A 14,342-nucleotide genomic window follows, 5' to 3' on the forward strand; every position below is an offset into this window, starting at 1 on the left:
ATCTATCTATCTATCTATCTATCTATCTATCTATCTATCTATCTATCTATCTATCTATCTATCTATCGTGACACAGAAACTGGGTTGTTCTTTTTCCACCCAGCATCATTTACTGACTGCTGACCGCAGTACACGCTCATTGTCCAGTGTTACACATGAACGAACTGATCCAGCAAGTTATCTCTGGGCTGGTGTTCACAGAGCCCCATATCGATCAGCCAGCGTACCTGCTGCACGGACACTGCGTCTTTGGAGACAGTCCTGACTGTTTGCTGTTTTTCTCACTTCCAGTGAGAGTCCTCGGGCGCAGCCATGAGGTCCTTCGCCGCGTTTTTGATCTTTGTCTACGGTGTCGGAGATATCGGATGCAAACCCTCGCCGCCTTGTCCGAGTGGACAGTTTCTGCTGAAGAACCAGTGTGTCCTCTGTCACCCCACCTGCTCTGAGTGCGACGGGCATGAGCTGTTTGAATGCACTACTTGTGGAGTTGGTGAGTAAAATTTCCTGTACCTCACTTAAAGCACAGCCTAAAAGCATGTGTGGGGGGAAAAAGCGAATTATATATGTGTTAAAGGTATTATTTTCGTCATAACACGGTGCACTTCGGGGATTAAAAGTAGTGTTTTGTACAGCCTAGTTTCTGTAAGGACAACAAATATATGATCACCACCTAAACAAAGGCTTCATCCAAGTTAGACAATATTTTTGCTACCATATGACATATTTCACATGTCTGCATCTTGCATAATTTATGTATGAGATGTGACAATATGTACACTAAATTGCTTGCCATTGGCCAAACAGATGTGTGATTATAACAAAGCCATGTCAGAGACTGATTAATCCAGTGAGGTGGTGTTTTTTTCTTTTCAAAGCAGCACTATTCAGTGGTCAACAAAGCAAAGTTGTTTAAGGGCTTATGAATTAGAGGAGGAGCATTCAGCTCTGGTTTACCATTTACTCTTGTTGAACAGTCACATATTGGCTGTAGAGCATGTTGATTTTTCTGTGACACGGGCACCTTTTGAAATGGAGAAAGAAATGAAGGTGTGATCATTTTCCTCTCGAGTTTTCACAGTGTAATCTGATCAAGTTAGAATAGGGCCTTTGTTAATCAGAGGGAAAGGGAAAAAATATCCCCTTGGGCTAGAAGGGTTACTGTTGCAGTTCACTGGGCTTAACCTGCAAAAAACCTGCAATTCTCTCTCTTTCCCACACACACACACACACACACACACACACACACACACACACACACACACACACACACACACACACACACACCTTTCTGTGAATATATGCGTTTGACATGCTGCAATCACGCATTTGTTTTTACTGACTGTATTTAAATGTACATGGCTGCAGATGATTTTGGCTGCGTGGACTTTAGTAGTAGCTGGCATTTGATCCCTGTGAGTATATCTGTGTGATGTTCTCCGCAAAAGAACATCAAAAGCCAAAAGCCTCTTCCCCATTCCTCATGCTTGGTGGTGGCTCGGTTGAGGGAAGTGGAAAGGTTAGAGAGGCAGCAGCAGCAGCAGCTTGTTGCCCCTCTCCTCCCTGTCTCGCACGTCTTCCGTGCAGCACTGAGCAGATGAGACAATGCTGTAACTCAGCGGCTTCCAGAGATGCCTCAGGTGCCACAGCTAGGCTAGTGGCAGGTGGCGGAGTATTAATCATTAGGTCCAACACAAGACTCTGTCTCTGCCCACAGCTCTGATCTCTCATCTGCCTCTGATTGCCCTTGTTTACATAAGTCGGAGCATCATCAGTCAGGAAGTGATCTCACACTGTCATCTGTTATTTTCAGGCCTACAGTCTGCATGCAACAGTCACTTCATGATGTTGTCATAGCTTTAACATCCATTTGTTTTGCCACTGTTTTCTGTTTTCTGTTTTTGTTAATAATGCATGCATAATGAAATATAGTAATCCTTAATTACCTAGTTAGGCCACATGACATCTTTCTCCTCTCAGTCAACCATTTATGATTTCTGCAATGTGCATTAATGCTGTAATTTGCTGAAGGCACTGAACTTTCACACAGTTGGCAGCGTGTCCTTTCATCTTTCCTTCATCCCATGTACTCGTCAGACCCATTTGGCTCTACTTCTGTATTTATTGAGAGAAGCTCATTGATTTCTACTTTCAGGAGAGTCCAGATTTTTTGAAAAGGCATTTCCTGGCAGGAGTTCCATATGGCTAATAGCATCTTCATCAAAAGGAGAAAATAGAGTAGGCTTTATGTTAAAGAGTTCTCTGTGTCCTCCTCCTCCTCCTCTTCCTCCTCAGATGAAGATGGACAGGAACGTTTCCTCCACCAAGGTCGCTGTCGGACACACTGCCCCCGGGGACTCTATCCTGACAGGGGTCACTATGCCTGCCTGCCCTGCATAGCCAATTGTGAACTCTGCACAGATGGCAACATATGTGCCAAATGTCGGGAACACTACAAACTCCAGAATGGGGTCTGCCAAACGGCATCCTGTGACATAGGTAAATATAAAGCAGAGCTTCGGAGTTGGCTGTAGCTTCAGAGAAAGACATTCAGGCTTGTTACGCTGGCTCTCTGTGTTTCAGGGCAGATGCAGGACCCTGATACAGGAGAGTGCATTGACTGTGAAATGGGATGCAAAACGTGTTCCACAGGTGAGTCACACATTCTCGATGTATCAGCATCATACTCTTCCTTCCCCAGTGCAAACTGGATCTGTAATATATATTGAAATACCGGTGATAACAGCACACAGTGCACCACAATATAAATTTAGCCATTACTGCATGAGTTTGCTCCTCCGCATGAATTCTAATTAATCACCTTTTCTCATTTGTACACAGAGGACCCTGAGATCTGCAACAGCTGTGTTGAAGGTTACTTTCTGTGAGTTTCTTTTTTTCTCATTTTATTGTTCTCTTTTGTGCACTCATCTGGCTTTCTGTGTCCTCTGATACAAAATCAAATGCATTCCCGGGTATTATTTTAACATTTCATACTGAGGCTGCACCAAACAGTTATTTTAGATAGATTCATCTATTGTATTCCTGATTAATTGACAAATTGTTTATAAAATGTCCAAAAATAGTAAAACACATCCACTACAATTTCCTAGACACAAAGCTGACATATTTAAATGTTTGTATGGTATTGTATTATTAACCTAATTTCACCTGGATTTCTGTTTACGCCAGTCTATCGCTTGGACCCTGTGTGCAACACAGGTTACAGAGCTAGAACAGACATCCAATTGTGTACTTTCCCCCCAAGTTTAGGCCTCCAGGTATTGTGTCAGGTTACCTCCCATTCTGTGTCATACAGTGTTACCTGAGCCTGAGCCACTAAAGAGTGGTCTGTTTCACAGAGATACCTAACAGAGTGTGTTTTTATGTTGTGTGAGACAGCGAGGAGAGGAGAGAAAAAAGACAGATAGAGAGTACAAGTGGAAAGCATAGCCAGTAGCAGGTGTGATTATATAGGGTGCACCATCTTGACTTAACTGACTGCTGGTGTGAATCACAGCAGAGGAAGGCTGAAGGAAAATCCACCGCTTCACTGCACTCATCTCCCTTTGCTGCTGTTGCATAGGTGCACTGAGATAGCCTTTTTCTGTGAATCTACTTGTGTAACTTTTACTTTAATAGTAATGGTTTTAGAGATTTAGAATGACAGGTCATCTCAGTAATTTCTGTGGCTGCAGCACTTATTGCATCTACTGTGTGGAGTAAACACCAATAAAAGAAACCCAGTAGAGCACAGGGTGAACTGCAGGAATACGCTCACTGTGATGGACTGTGACAGTTTCCAGCACTTAAAGAAATTCCACAGCTGAGATTTTGCTAGTAATGAAAAATGTTAAAGTTAGACACCTTTGGCGTAGCTGTGAATAGGCCTTGCAGAGTATTGAAAAGAGTCACAGCATGATGGATGCTTGGTATTTATTGACATTTACCTCACTCTCTAAGGAACTGAGTGCAGCGAAACCAAAAAACAAAAATGCTGTGATTCACTCTTAATATTTATATTGTTTATTCAGCTCTCCTAACTTCAGGGACTATTTACAGCATGTTTTCACATTTTCTTAACTAATTCAAAGAAACAGCTCTAAACAAAAGTTGCTTTGGAAATTCTGATGCTCTCTCCTGGAATGGATCGTCTAATATTTGCACAGAAGGATTCTTAAACGTCCCACAGATTCTTAAGTTGTGTACTGTTTCCAGGCCAGAGACAGGGCCTGGGCTGCACCAGCTGCTATTGTGAGTGAGTTGATGGATGCAGTGTGGCGCCTCCAGCTGTTCCTTTTCAAACAACCACCGCATCTTAGCACCAAATCCACGGCAACGCAGTAGGAAGTGCAGCTTGGGCTGTCAGTGGTCAGGTTCTCTCATGCAGGGAGGTGGCACAAGAGGCAGCAGAAGATGTTGTGCTATATAAGCTAGTGGTTTATTGCTGTTTAACGTGTTTTCATCTAGAGGGGTAAGTCTGTGACGTAGGAGCCATTCTTGCCTTAATGTTCTATGTGTGACATCTTTGCAACTCAATATCTCATCTCCTTTAGGCCAGATTTTTTTTAGGACAGCCATCCCATGTTTAATAGCTCAGATGAGCCCCGACGGACTGATAGGACAGGTTAATGACAGAAATCTCCCCTTGCCTCTGGGCTACAAATAAAACACCAATTAACTTTCTGCCTTGAGAAGAGAATAGAACCACGGTAAGCGTGAAGAAATCAGCCTACATGATGTTTTTGTCTCTGTTTGCCATCCTTACTGATGTTTGAGTACACCTTTTGTCTGAGGACTGTATTGAAGTCAGGGCAGCTGCAGGTGTGCTGTGGACTGACACAGTGTGTGTTTAGCCTCTTGCATGTGTTTTGTATTTTCTCTGGTTTCAGTTCATCAAGCCGCAGACTCATCCATGTAGGCAAAGGCTGCCTGCAGCAACATTCTCCATTCACTGTAAAACTTTGAAAGTTGCCATTAAAACCCATTAGTTTTCATCTTTGATATTTCAATAGCTTTGTTCTGCATGTTTGCCTTAGAAAAAAGAGCCACTCCTTATCTGTGGTAGCTGTGGTAACAGCCAGTTTTGTCAACCTTTTTTATTGATTGATTTCACACACATAGACCAAGCCTAGTTTTGATACTTTGAATGGTATTTGATTTTAGTTTTGCATTAACCTTTTATTTCAGTTTCAGACACCAGTGTCGCAGGCATTGCCCCCAGAGCACCTATGAGGACTGGGGCAGGGGTGTATGTCTGTCCTGTCCAGCACCGTGCACAGATTGCAGGAGTAACAAACACTGCCTTGCCTGCCAGCCTGGTTACTTCCTCAATGGTACCAGTAACAAAGAATTATCATTTCTGTGCATATTTTGCTTACTAGCAGTTTACTAAACGATTCATGAGCCTTTCATCCGATACAGAATTAGTAGAGTTTGTGTTTAATATATTCTTAAAACACTGTGTTAGAGTAATCAATCATTCTCGTTGAAGACTTGTGATGCCACTCTGAGTCTTCATTTGTGTTGCAAATGACGTACACGTCAGCAAATGTGTAACATGAGATATGCAAATATATGGTTTATGCAAACGAGGAGAGTGTAGTTAGGTTGTCTTCTCTGTGGGCATCTCAGTAAAGGCTTTGAGATTGTAAATAAAGCCTGTAGCTGTTAAAATGAGATTGGTAAGAACACTATCAATATTATTTGGACATGTCCAGGTACATATTTCATTGGCATGTGATTGTACATCATGTCAGACAGGAGCTATCATGGACAATCAGCTTATTCTCTTGTCTTCAACCACAAGGTCCTATTTCAAAATATCTAGGTCACTGTTTTGTGCCTGGACAGTTAGATTGAATTTGGAGAGGAATAGATCCCAGAAGAGCCGACAGAGGAGTTTCGGACAAAATGAAGAGATGAGCAGGTCTTTTCTGAGGCCACATCAGAGCCACTTGAAAAAAACGGATTGCATGCGCTAAACATTGTGTTTTGCAAATGACTTTTTAATGTTGTGCTCTTAAATGATTTATGTTTCAGCAACAGATTGTGATCAGGGCGTTCCTGCAAACGATAGCCTGGCTTTCAGTGAAACTTCCCTAAATAAATACTGGTTAAAAAAGAGCAGGATTGTTAATGGATATAATCTACTGTATTGTCGCTGCAGGGTTTTAAAAACTACCATTTGCTAATATGGATGAAGTCTTGTACTGATCTTCGCATCCCCTCTGTGCTCCTTTGCCCTGTTAGGAGGTGAGTGCATTAAACTGTGCCCACAGCAAACATTCAGTGACTCCAGCGGGTGGCGCTGTCAGCCTTGTTACAGCTCATGCCAGACATGCCATGGGCCTCATTCAACAGACTGTGACCTTTGTCTTGGTGGGAACCCTCCTGTACATGGGCAGTGCCCTCTGGCTAACTGCCCATTGGGACAGTACTATGACGGTAAGAGCAACAACCCTGTTGAGCTTTTATTTTTGGTTGTTAATTTCCTCATTTTGGTCAACTTTTCTGTCTAGAGAAGAGTAACTTTACAGGCATGTGAGTCCTGAACTGCACATGAGTATCAGGTGACAGTGGAGTCAGAGATTATACCGAATAACACAATACTTGACCGGTTGTGTCCCTGATTGAAATAATTGCTTTTCTCCTATTTGAGGTCAAAACAGAGGTCACTACAGTGTCCCTGGAATTCAGAGGGACTCAGTGTCTCACTCAAGGACACTTTAGCATGGTGGAACCTTGTCGCTGAGACGGGGGATTGCACCGTGCTGAAGGACCTCTAGGTTGAAGGACGGTCTCCTGCTCACTGTCACCCTGCTGCACATGTACTGCATCACTTTTCATTTGAGAGCCATTTTAGTGGAGCAATTTCAAAAGGCTCCTCTGCCTCAAGCACAGGGCTCTTCACCTGTTTCCCCTTTTGTGTCAACACCATTGGAATACAGTACTCCACTGCTGTCAACTATACAGGGTTATAAGGTCAATCACTTACATTTCTGCCCCATTGGTTTGAATATTTATATCTTTGTGTGGATCAGTCTGCTGTTGATTGTCAGGTGCACTTTTAATTTGCCAGGTCATTTTCTAAATTACCTACTGATGCCCATTGTTGATTTTGTAACCTTAAAGCAGTGGGTTGAATTGAGTTTTACATTGCAGTGCATTGTATTTGTTTTGCAGTAACAGTAGCACTAACCACATACAGGTTTGAATCCAAGAGATGCCAGCAACGGTGTATGTTCCCACAATATCCAGTAATTTGGGGCAGGTTTCATACACACCAACGCACCGGCAACATAATATGACCTGCACTGTTCTCTGTCAGTGATGAGCAATCAGTGCCAACATCGTACTATTCATCACGCCCCATCTTTTATTTACAGCTTATTATGCTGCCTTCCAGCGGTGAAGATAGGTGGAACAGGAAATTCTCAACTTTCAGGTTTAACAGTATTAGATAACTGTCTTTGTGTTCAGTCAAATAATCTGTTTTGTTCTCTGAGGTAATGTTACTCTTTTCTGATTGTTTTAATTTCAGGGAAATATGGTGAATGTCACGCATGTGATGCATCGTGTAAGACCTGCTTTGGGCCTCAAGGACTGGATTGTTCTTCTTGTTTTAAAGGTCCAATTCTTTACTTTCTTCAGCGATGACAATTCATTGAAACATCAGCACAGTTCTTATTGTGCATTGAACGTGCATTTTGTGTCACAGGATATTTCCTGGACCCAGAGAGTTCTTGTGTAATGCAGTGTCCATTCAGCTCCTATGCAAACTCTGCCACTCAGATGTGTGAGAACTGCTCCCCAAACTGTGAGGCCTGTGTGGACACCAGCGATAACTGCATCAGCTGTTCCAAAAGCAGCTATAAACTTTTTCTCCATGAGGGGCGGTGCTGGTCAAATTGCCCAGAGTAAGCAAATTGAATTAGCTGAGCCGTAGAAAGATGAAAAACCTTTGTAATGACGATGGGTTCTAGTTTACTGTATTAGCATCCTTATGCATTAACAAATCTCCTGACTATTTTCAGAGGTTTCTTTGAGACAGCAGAGGGGTCATGTGAAGCCTGTGATAGCTCCTGTCTGACATGTGATGGCATCAAGTCCCAGTGTCTGTCCTGTGCTGATGGCCACTATCTAGAGAGTGGTTCATGTAGACTCAACTGTTCACTGCGGACATACCCTGCAGATGATGGTACCTGCAGACGCTGCCCCCTCCACTGTGACGTTTGCTCAGATGACAGGACCTGTTTCAGTGAGTTATTAGCTCTGTGGGCAGTGGAGTTTGAAGAGGAAAACTATTCCAAGTGGATGACATTTTAAAAGGAATTGTAAGATATTGTATCACATCCTAAAATCTCCTGTTACAGCTTCACCAACTTCTCTCTATATCGTTTCAGAATGCAGTTTCCTCTACCTGATGCTGAACGGTGTGTGTAAGGCTAGTTGTCCCATGGGCTATTATGAGGACATGGAGGAGGGCCGCTGTGGTCAGTGCCACCCCACCTGTGGCAGCTGTTCAGGGCCCCTGGCAGATGACTGTGAGACCTGCTCCACATTTAGCCCCAAACTCTATAAGGGTACATGCTCCAAAGACTGTCCCACCGGTACCTACTATGAAACTGAAGCTATGGAGTGTCAAGGTGAGCCTCTCAGTAAGTAAATATGACGGTTAGATTTTGAAGAAGCACTGACTATAGATAAGATAAGACTTTATTGATCCTGCACCGGGGAAGTTTAGTTGTTACAGCCAGCAAGTAATATGCTATATATCCAATAAAATAATAGAAGGAGGAATGCCATGACATAAACTGTATTGGAAGTGATAAATTATAAAGGGGGGCACGGTGACATTTTGCCTACCAGTTTTGTGAAATTGAAATCCAGCACAACAAGAAGATTGTGCTTTGGCTTATGAAGGTTTAATATAACTGGTCGATCAGAAAAATCAGTTGTTGAACATACAGGTCATGAAAGTAGTGACGAGACAACAGCAGCATCACTGCCACGTATTGTCTGTACTGCTTAATGAGAATGAAATACAGTATTTATTTGACATAATCATGTCATGTAATCATTTAAACTTGTTGGTAATCACAGCCACTTTTCTAAATGTGATGATTTAACCTTGACTCCGTCCGATATGTTTGATGTGTAGAATGTCACCAGACATGCATGAGCTGCTCGGGGCCAGACGCAAACCAGTGCACGCGGTGCGAGAAGGGACTCGTGCTGGATCCAAACACACTGTTGTGTGGCGTGACAGGTGACACAGACTGCCCACCGAGGACCTACCTACACGACGACCAGTTCACCTGCATGGGTTGCCACCGGCACTGTTACTCCTGTGAGGGACCGGGCAACGATCAGTGCCAGACCTGTGCCGTCCCCAAATACCTCCACAGTGAGCATTTTCCACCGCGATCAAGAGCATACACCGAAGGGATTCAGGGCGTAAAATGAACAAAAACAGCCGAGAAGCTTTTATCATGCAACCATATAGAGTAAAACTACAATCATATCAACTCTCCGGGGTCTTGATGACTTTTATGAAAGGAATGTTCTGGAGTGAAGGGGTGTTTTTGGTAACGTCAGTGGAGAACAGCCTCTCTGCTGCAAAGCTACCACCAAACACCTGCATTTTTGAAGCTGAGCTACAAGGTTATTCTAGTAGTATTTTCACAGAGCACATGACTTTTCCTCTGTGTGCCATTTTCCAGACAGCACTTGTGTGAGCGAGTGTCCGGCAGGTACGTACGACACACGGCAGGAGGCTGACGGAACAGAGCTGGGATTCTGTTTGCCTTGTGACCACGCCTGTTCCACCTGCACCGGAGCATCGGCCAGAGACTGCGTCACTTGTTTTCCCGGACACCTGCGCCTCCCTCATCTCTGTGTCACGCACTGTCCAAAAGGGTATAAAGGCGAAGCAGATCATTGTTCGGAACATGTTTCCTTTGTATTACACCGTGACTTCTTTTCAATTTACTGTTCGCTCTCCTCCCCACCCTTCATCCACTGATGCAAAACAAAAAACCACAGAGCATAATGTGAGTCAGTGTGTTTATATTTCTGTGGAATTTCTAAAGCAGCTTCCTCTGAAAACTTTTATTGTCAGTTGCATATGTGATGCCAAATATTTTGATAATTAACTGTGATTTATATATAAATATTACAAGTTATTGTCTCTGCAACAATGGTTGTGGTTTCAGCCCACTGTTCAGGTTTCGGTGATGATCTTTTATTATTGTTGACCAACAATTGCCATTTATAACTTTCAACTTTCTTGTAAACCTTAAATTATGTGTCCAAGAATCAAAAATCTACACACATCTGCCTCTGAATATTAATAAATTTGTGCCTTTCTTCAGTTATTACAAAGAGGGCTCCCACTGTGAGAAATGTGACCAGTCCTGTGAGCTGTGTACAGGACCAGGACCTGAATCCTGCAGGTCCTGTTCACCTCCTCTTCTGGAGCTGCAAGGCACCAAGCTGTGTGTTGAGCGCTGCCCACACCGCTTCTATCAGCTCAATGACATCTGCAAACAGTGCCACACAAGTTGTCAGACCTGCACAGGTACAAATAAAGGAGCCATTACAGCTCTGTGATAATTGCTTTCTCAGTCATTATTGCTTGTTTTGCCAGCTTGTGCCAAATACCCACCTATGTATGTCTTTCCAATGTGTCAATATTAGGTTGAGGAATCAGGTTGTGTATGAATGTCTGTTTGCAGATTCCTCGCCTCAGGGCTGTGTGACATGTGACTGGGGAAGCACTCTAAAGAACAAAGTCTGCTATCCGCATTGTGAGGAGGGGCAATACTTTTCAGTTGAGGTGTGCGCTTAATTAGTAGTCATGTAGCACTGTGTGACAGTTCACTTACTGAGTTATGTAGCCAGGCCTGTTTAATATGATTGTTAAGTGAGTGTTAAAGATTTAATTGAATAACTTTGATAGAGACCTTTCCACATACTTCCTTTATTGTTGCTCAGTTTGGAATGAATAGACATAGATGAACTTTATTGTCCCTTAGTGAACGCAGGTGAACACTGAATGACATCTCTATTGCAGCAGGCTCAGCACAGAAATACTTAGAATAGGAAATTAAGTTTTTTTGTTGTTCTTTTGTACCAACACAAATAAGTGCAGACAGGTATTTACTGCAAATCAGAACAACAACAGATGCCAATTAAAAGCACATCTGTACAAACTTGCTGATTGGCCTAATTCCTGTGACTGGCATGTTTTCCTATTATTTATCCAGTACAATAATATGTGATTGTACCACTGTAGGAAACCTGCGAGCCATGTGACAGCTCGTGTAGGCATTGCACCGGCCCCAGACCCGACCAGTGTCTGACCTGTCACGAGGATTCTGCTCTCCATGCTGTGGAGAACCGGTGTGCTCGCTGCTGTCATGCTGGAGGGAATGACACTGATTGCTGTGTTTGTGACAGCCGCTCAGGTCGAGACCCTTTGCATCTGACGACAGCATATGATTGTTTGGATGTGACCATCTACTAAAGGCAGTTTTTTTTTCTTGTTGGTCCAGCTCTGTGTGTGGAGGCCCCCCAACGCAAATCAGAAGGCCATCAGGGAACAGACCTGAATATGTCGTCTAGAGCGCTGAAGCACACCTCTGCTGCCTTGCCTGTTGTCCTGCTGCTTGCTCTGGGATTGGCTCTGGCTGTGTTTGCCTTGGTCAAGACCCATGCCAGAAAGAGGTTTTGCTGGAGCCAGAGCTATGAGAGACTGAGTGGCAGCGCCAGCATCAGCATGCCCCACGGCGTGCCCGAGCCGGACAGCGGGGACGAGGTGGATGTGGTGTACACCAGCAGAGGCGGGTCGGTGTATCGCCGCTACAGTTTTATCCACGAGCAGGATGCAGACCAGGATGTGGATGAGAGTACATGTCTCAATCAATCTTAGATTCATCCAGACCTGCGCTTACAGTAACTGAGGAATGTATTGTGGCTGCTCCCAAAATCCAGACTGACAGGTAAATTCCAACTAGTGTTTAGACGAGAATATAGTGGGGTTTTTGCTTCGGTTATGTTGCTTTTTGAGTTCTGGTGTTTATTTTATTCTACAAAGTGCCTGTATCTGTATAATGCACATTCTTAGATGAGGCATTTGAGAATAAACAGTGAAAAAAATACATATATATCTGTATATGTATGTATATTCCACATATTTTTACTTGATATTAAATAGATATTTGTTAAAACAGTAACATGATCTTGTCTAATAACTGAAATCTGCATGATTTGTTGTAAATAAAAATATAAATGAAATAAAATCTTTTCCACTTGATGCCCACAGTGCACTTTGATATCCTGAGAATATTTGCTGGTCTAATTTTCAAACAATTGACTACATCATGAAGATAAGGTCACAGAGCGTCTGTATAAGCTACAGAAGTAGCATATGCTGATACCATGTGTACCGCAAGAACTCAGTGAAAGACTACAAACATGTCCTTTGTTGTATGCAGGTGTCATACAGGCTCAACCTGTTGTCTCAGTTGTAACTGCATCAACAATGTCAAGGAAGTAATAGGCAGGACAGACCAGATTTCTCCCATACTTCAGTTTGACACACCTACTCGAGGGGCCGATTCAGCTTGTCTAATAAAATAAGCACTGTGGCCTCTCCCTGTTTAGTCAAACTGTAACCTGCGGTTAGGACAAGGTCAGCTGGTCGAAGTCAGCTCAAGCAAGGAAATGCTTTTCGTAAGAATATGGTGGGGCACGATACTGCTGAGGACCCTCTCTCTCATCTTCATTGGGATGTTACTTTATTTTGTCCTTCGGGAATCTGGCTCTAAGCGGCTGTCAGTGTCTGATCTCAGAATACCACAGCAGTTCTCTGCTGACCTGCCTGGCTGCTTGGCTATAATCAGCGGAGACACAGAGGGCAGAAGCAGCAAATTAGCAGAGCTTCTGTCATCCAGGAAAAGACAGACGCTTTTATCCGAGGACTTCTACCTCAATGAGACAAAAGACTGTCCAGCTTACATTGAAAAGAGAGGATTCATTACAGCTCCTCTCAGCGAAGAGGAGAGAGATTTTCCCATTGCCTACTCCATGGTGATCCATGAGAAGATTGAGATGTTTGAGCGGCTTCTCCGAGCTATTTACTCTCCTCAGAACATCTACTGTGTGCATGTGGACCAGAAATCCAAGACAGAATTTAAGAGGGCCGTGAAGGCGATTGTTTCCTGCTTTCCTAATGTGTTTGTAGCCTCTCGGTTAGAAAGAGTGATATATGCCTCGTGGTCTCGGGTGCAGGCAGATTTGAATTGCATGAAAGATCTGCTGAGCTCACGCGTCCAGTGGAGGTACATGCTCAACACCTGCGGGGCAGACTTCCCCATCAAAACCAACGGAGAGATTGTTCACACGCTGAAGGTCCTCAACGGGAAAAACACCATGGAGTCAGAGACCACCAATGACTACAAGAAGGGCCGTTGGCAGAATCACTACAATGTCACTGACTCCATCACCTGGACAGATGTGAAGAAAAGTCCTCCGCCCATTAGCAGCCCCATGTTCTCAGGAAACGCTTACTTTGTGGTCACAAGAGCCTTTGTGAAACATGTGATGCAGGACAGAGAGGTTCAGAAACTGATTGAGTGGGAGAAGGACACATACAGCCCCGATGAGCACTTGTGGGCCACTCTGCAGAGGATGCCCTCTGTTCCCGGATCATTGCCCGCCAACAACAAGTACGATACCTCAGACATGCTTGCCCTCGCTCGTGCGGTCAAGTGGAGCTATTTAGCTGGAGATGTGAGAAAAGGAGCCCCGTACGATCATTGTACAGGTGCTTACAAAAGAGCAGTGTGTGTGTACGGGTCTGGTGACCTCCAGTGGCTCCTGAACCAACAACAGCTCCTGGCCAACAAGTTCGATCCTGAAGTTGATGATATTGCTATTAGATGTCTGGAATCAGTTCTGCGATTCAAAGGTTTAGGTCATGACCTACTGTGAGCAAATCAGCGTCCAATATTCTGTAAAATTTCAATCCTTCAATTCTCAAACTATCTTGTGAGAGCATTTCTTAAATTATGGTGATTAATGTCACAGCTGTAACTTAATTTTTCATATTTTGAGTGTTTTAATATCACTGCTTAAGTGTTGCTCTGGATCTTGTTATTCAGTTTTTTAATATTCTTTGTATTTTAACATTATTGTAAAGCAATTTATATGGATCTTGGCTTGAAGTCTCTTATGATTTCAATGAAATCTACATCTGTGGTGCCACCTAGTGGGTTTTAAGTGGAAGCAATCTACATAAAAAAAACATTATCTTTAGTAATTTGGTCATTATTATTCTC

The 14,342-nt window shown here is 43.4% G+C and overlaps 2 protein-coding genes across 2 annotated transcripts; both read left to right on the top strand.

Moving 5' to 3' along the window:
- Positions 1-207: 207 nt before the first annotated feature.
- Positions 208-12,315, top strand: LOC139337852 (proprotein convertase subtilisin/kexin type 5). The gene is made up of 16 exons (XM_070972646.1): positions 208-490; positions 2,293-2,496; positions 2,581-2,649; positions 2,839-2,881; positions 5,188-5,333; positions 6,250-6,444; positions 7,541-7,627; positions 7,718-7,916; positions 8,034-8,257; positions 8,403-8,645; positions 9,161-9,406; positions 9,723-9,918; positions 10,374-10,579; positions 10,737-10,837; positions 11,297-11,468; positions 11,556-12,315. Exons 1-16 carry the CDS (start codon positions 313-315, stop codon positions 11,930-11,932), a joined length of 2,886 nt encoding a protein of 961 aa, XP_070828747.1. The 5' UTR covers positions 208-312; the 3' UTR covers positions 11,933-12,315.
- Positions 12,316-12,715: 400 nt separating this feature from the next.
- On the top strand, positions 12,716-13,997 carry gcnt3 (glucosaminyl (N-acetyl) transferase 3, mucin type). The gene has a single exon (XM_070972634.1). It carries the CDS (start codon positions 12,727-12,729, stop codon positions 13,993-13,995), a length of 1,269 nt encoding a protein of 422 aa, XP_070828735.1. The 5' UTR covers positions 12,716-12,726; the 3' UTR covers positions 13,996-13,997.
- Positions 13,998-14,342: the final 345 nt, after the last annotated feature.

The sequence above is a fragment of the Chaetodon trifascialis genome, chromosome 10 (genome assembly GCF_039877785.1).
Source record: "Chaetodon trifascialis isolate fChaTrf1 chromosome 10, fChaTrf1.hap1, whole genome shotgun sequence".
NCBI classification, from domain to species: Eukaryota; Metazoa; Chordata; class Actinopteri; order Chaetodontiformes; family Chaetodontidae; genus Chaetodon; species Chaetodon trifascialis.

What these genes read in the sequence shown, in the direction of transcription:
- LOC139337852 (XM_070972646.1), top strand. Translation starts at nt 313, where the DNA reads ATGAGGTCCTTCGCCGCGTTTTTGATCTTTGTCTACGGTGTCGGAGAT. An exon ending in GCCTGGTTACTTCCTCAATG is followed by an intron (nt 5,334 to 6,249) that starts GTACCAGTAACA and finishes TTGCCCTGTTAG; the next exon opens with GAGGTGAGTGCATTAAACTG. An exon ending in AGATGACAGGACCTGTTTCA is followed by an intron (nt 8,258 to 8,402) that starts GTGAGTTATTAG and finishes ATATCGTTTCAG; the next exon opens with AATGCAGTTTCCTCTACCTG.
- gcnt3 (XM_070972634.1), top strand. Translation starts at nt 12,727, where the DNA reads ATGCTTTTCGTAAGAATATGGTGGGGCACGATACTGCTGAGGACCCTC.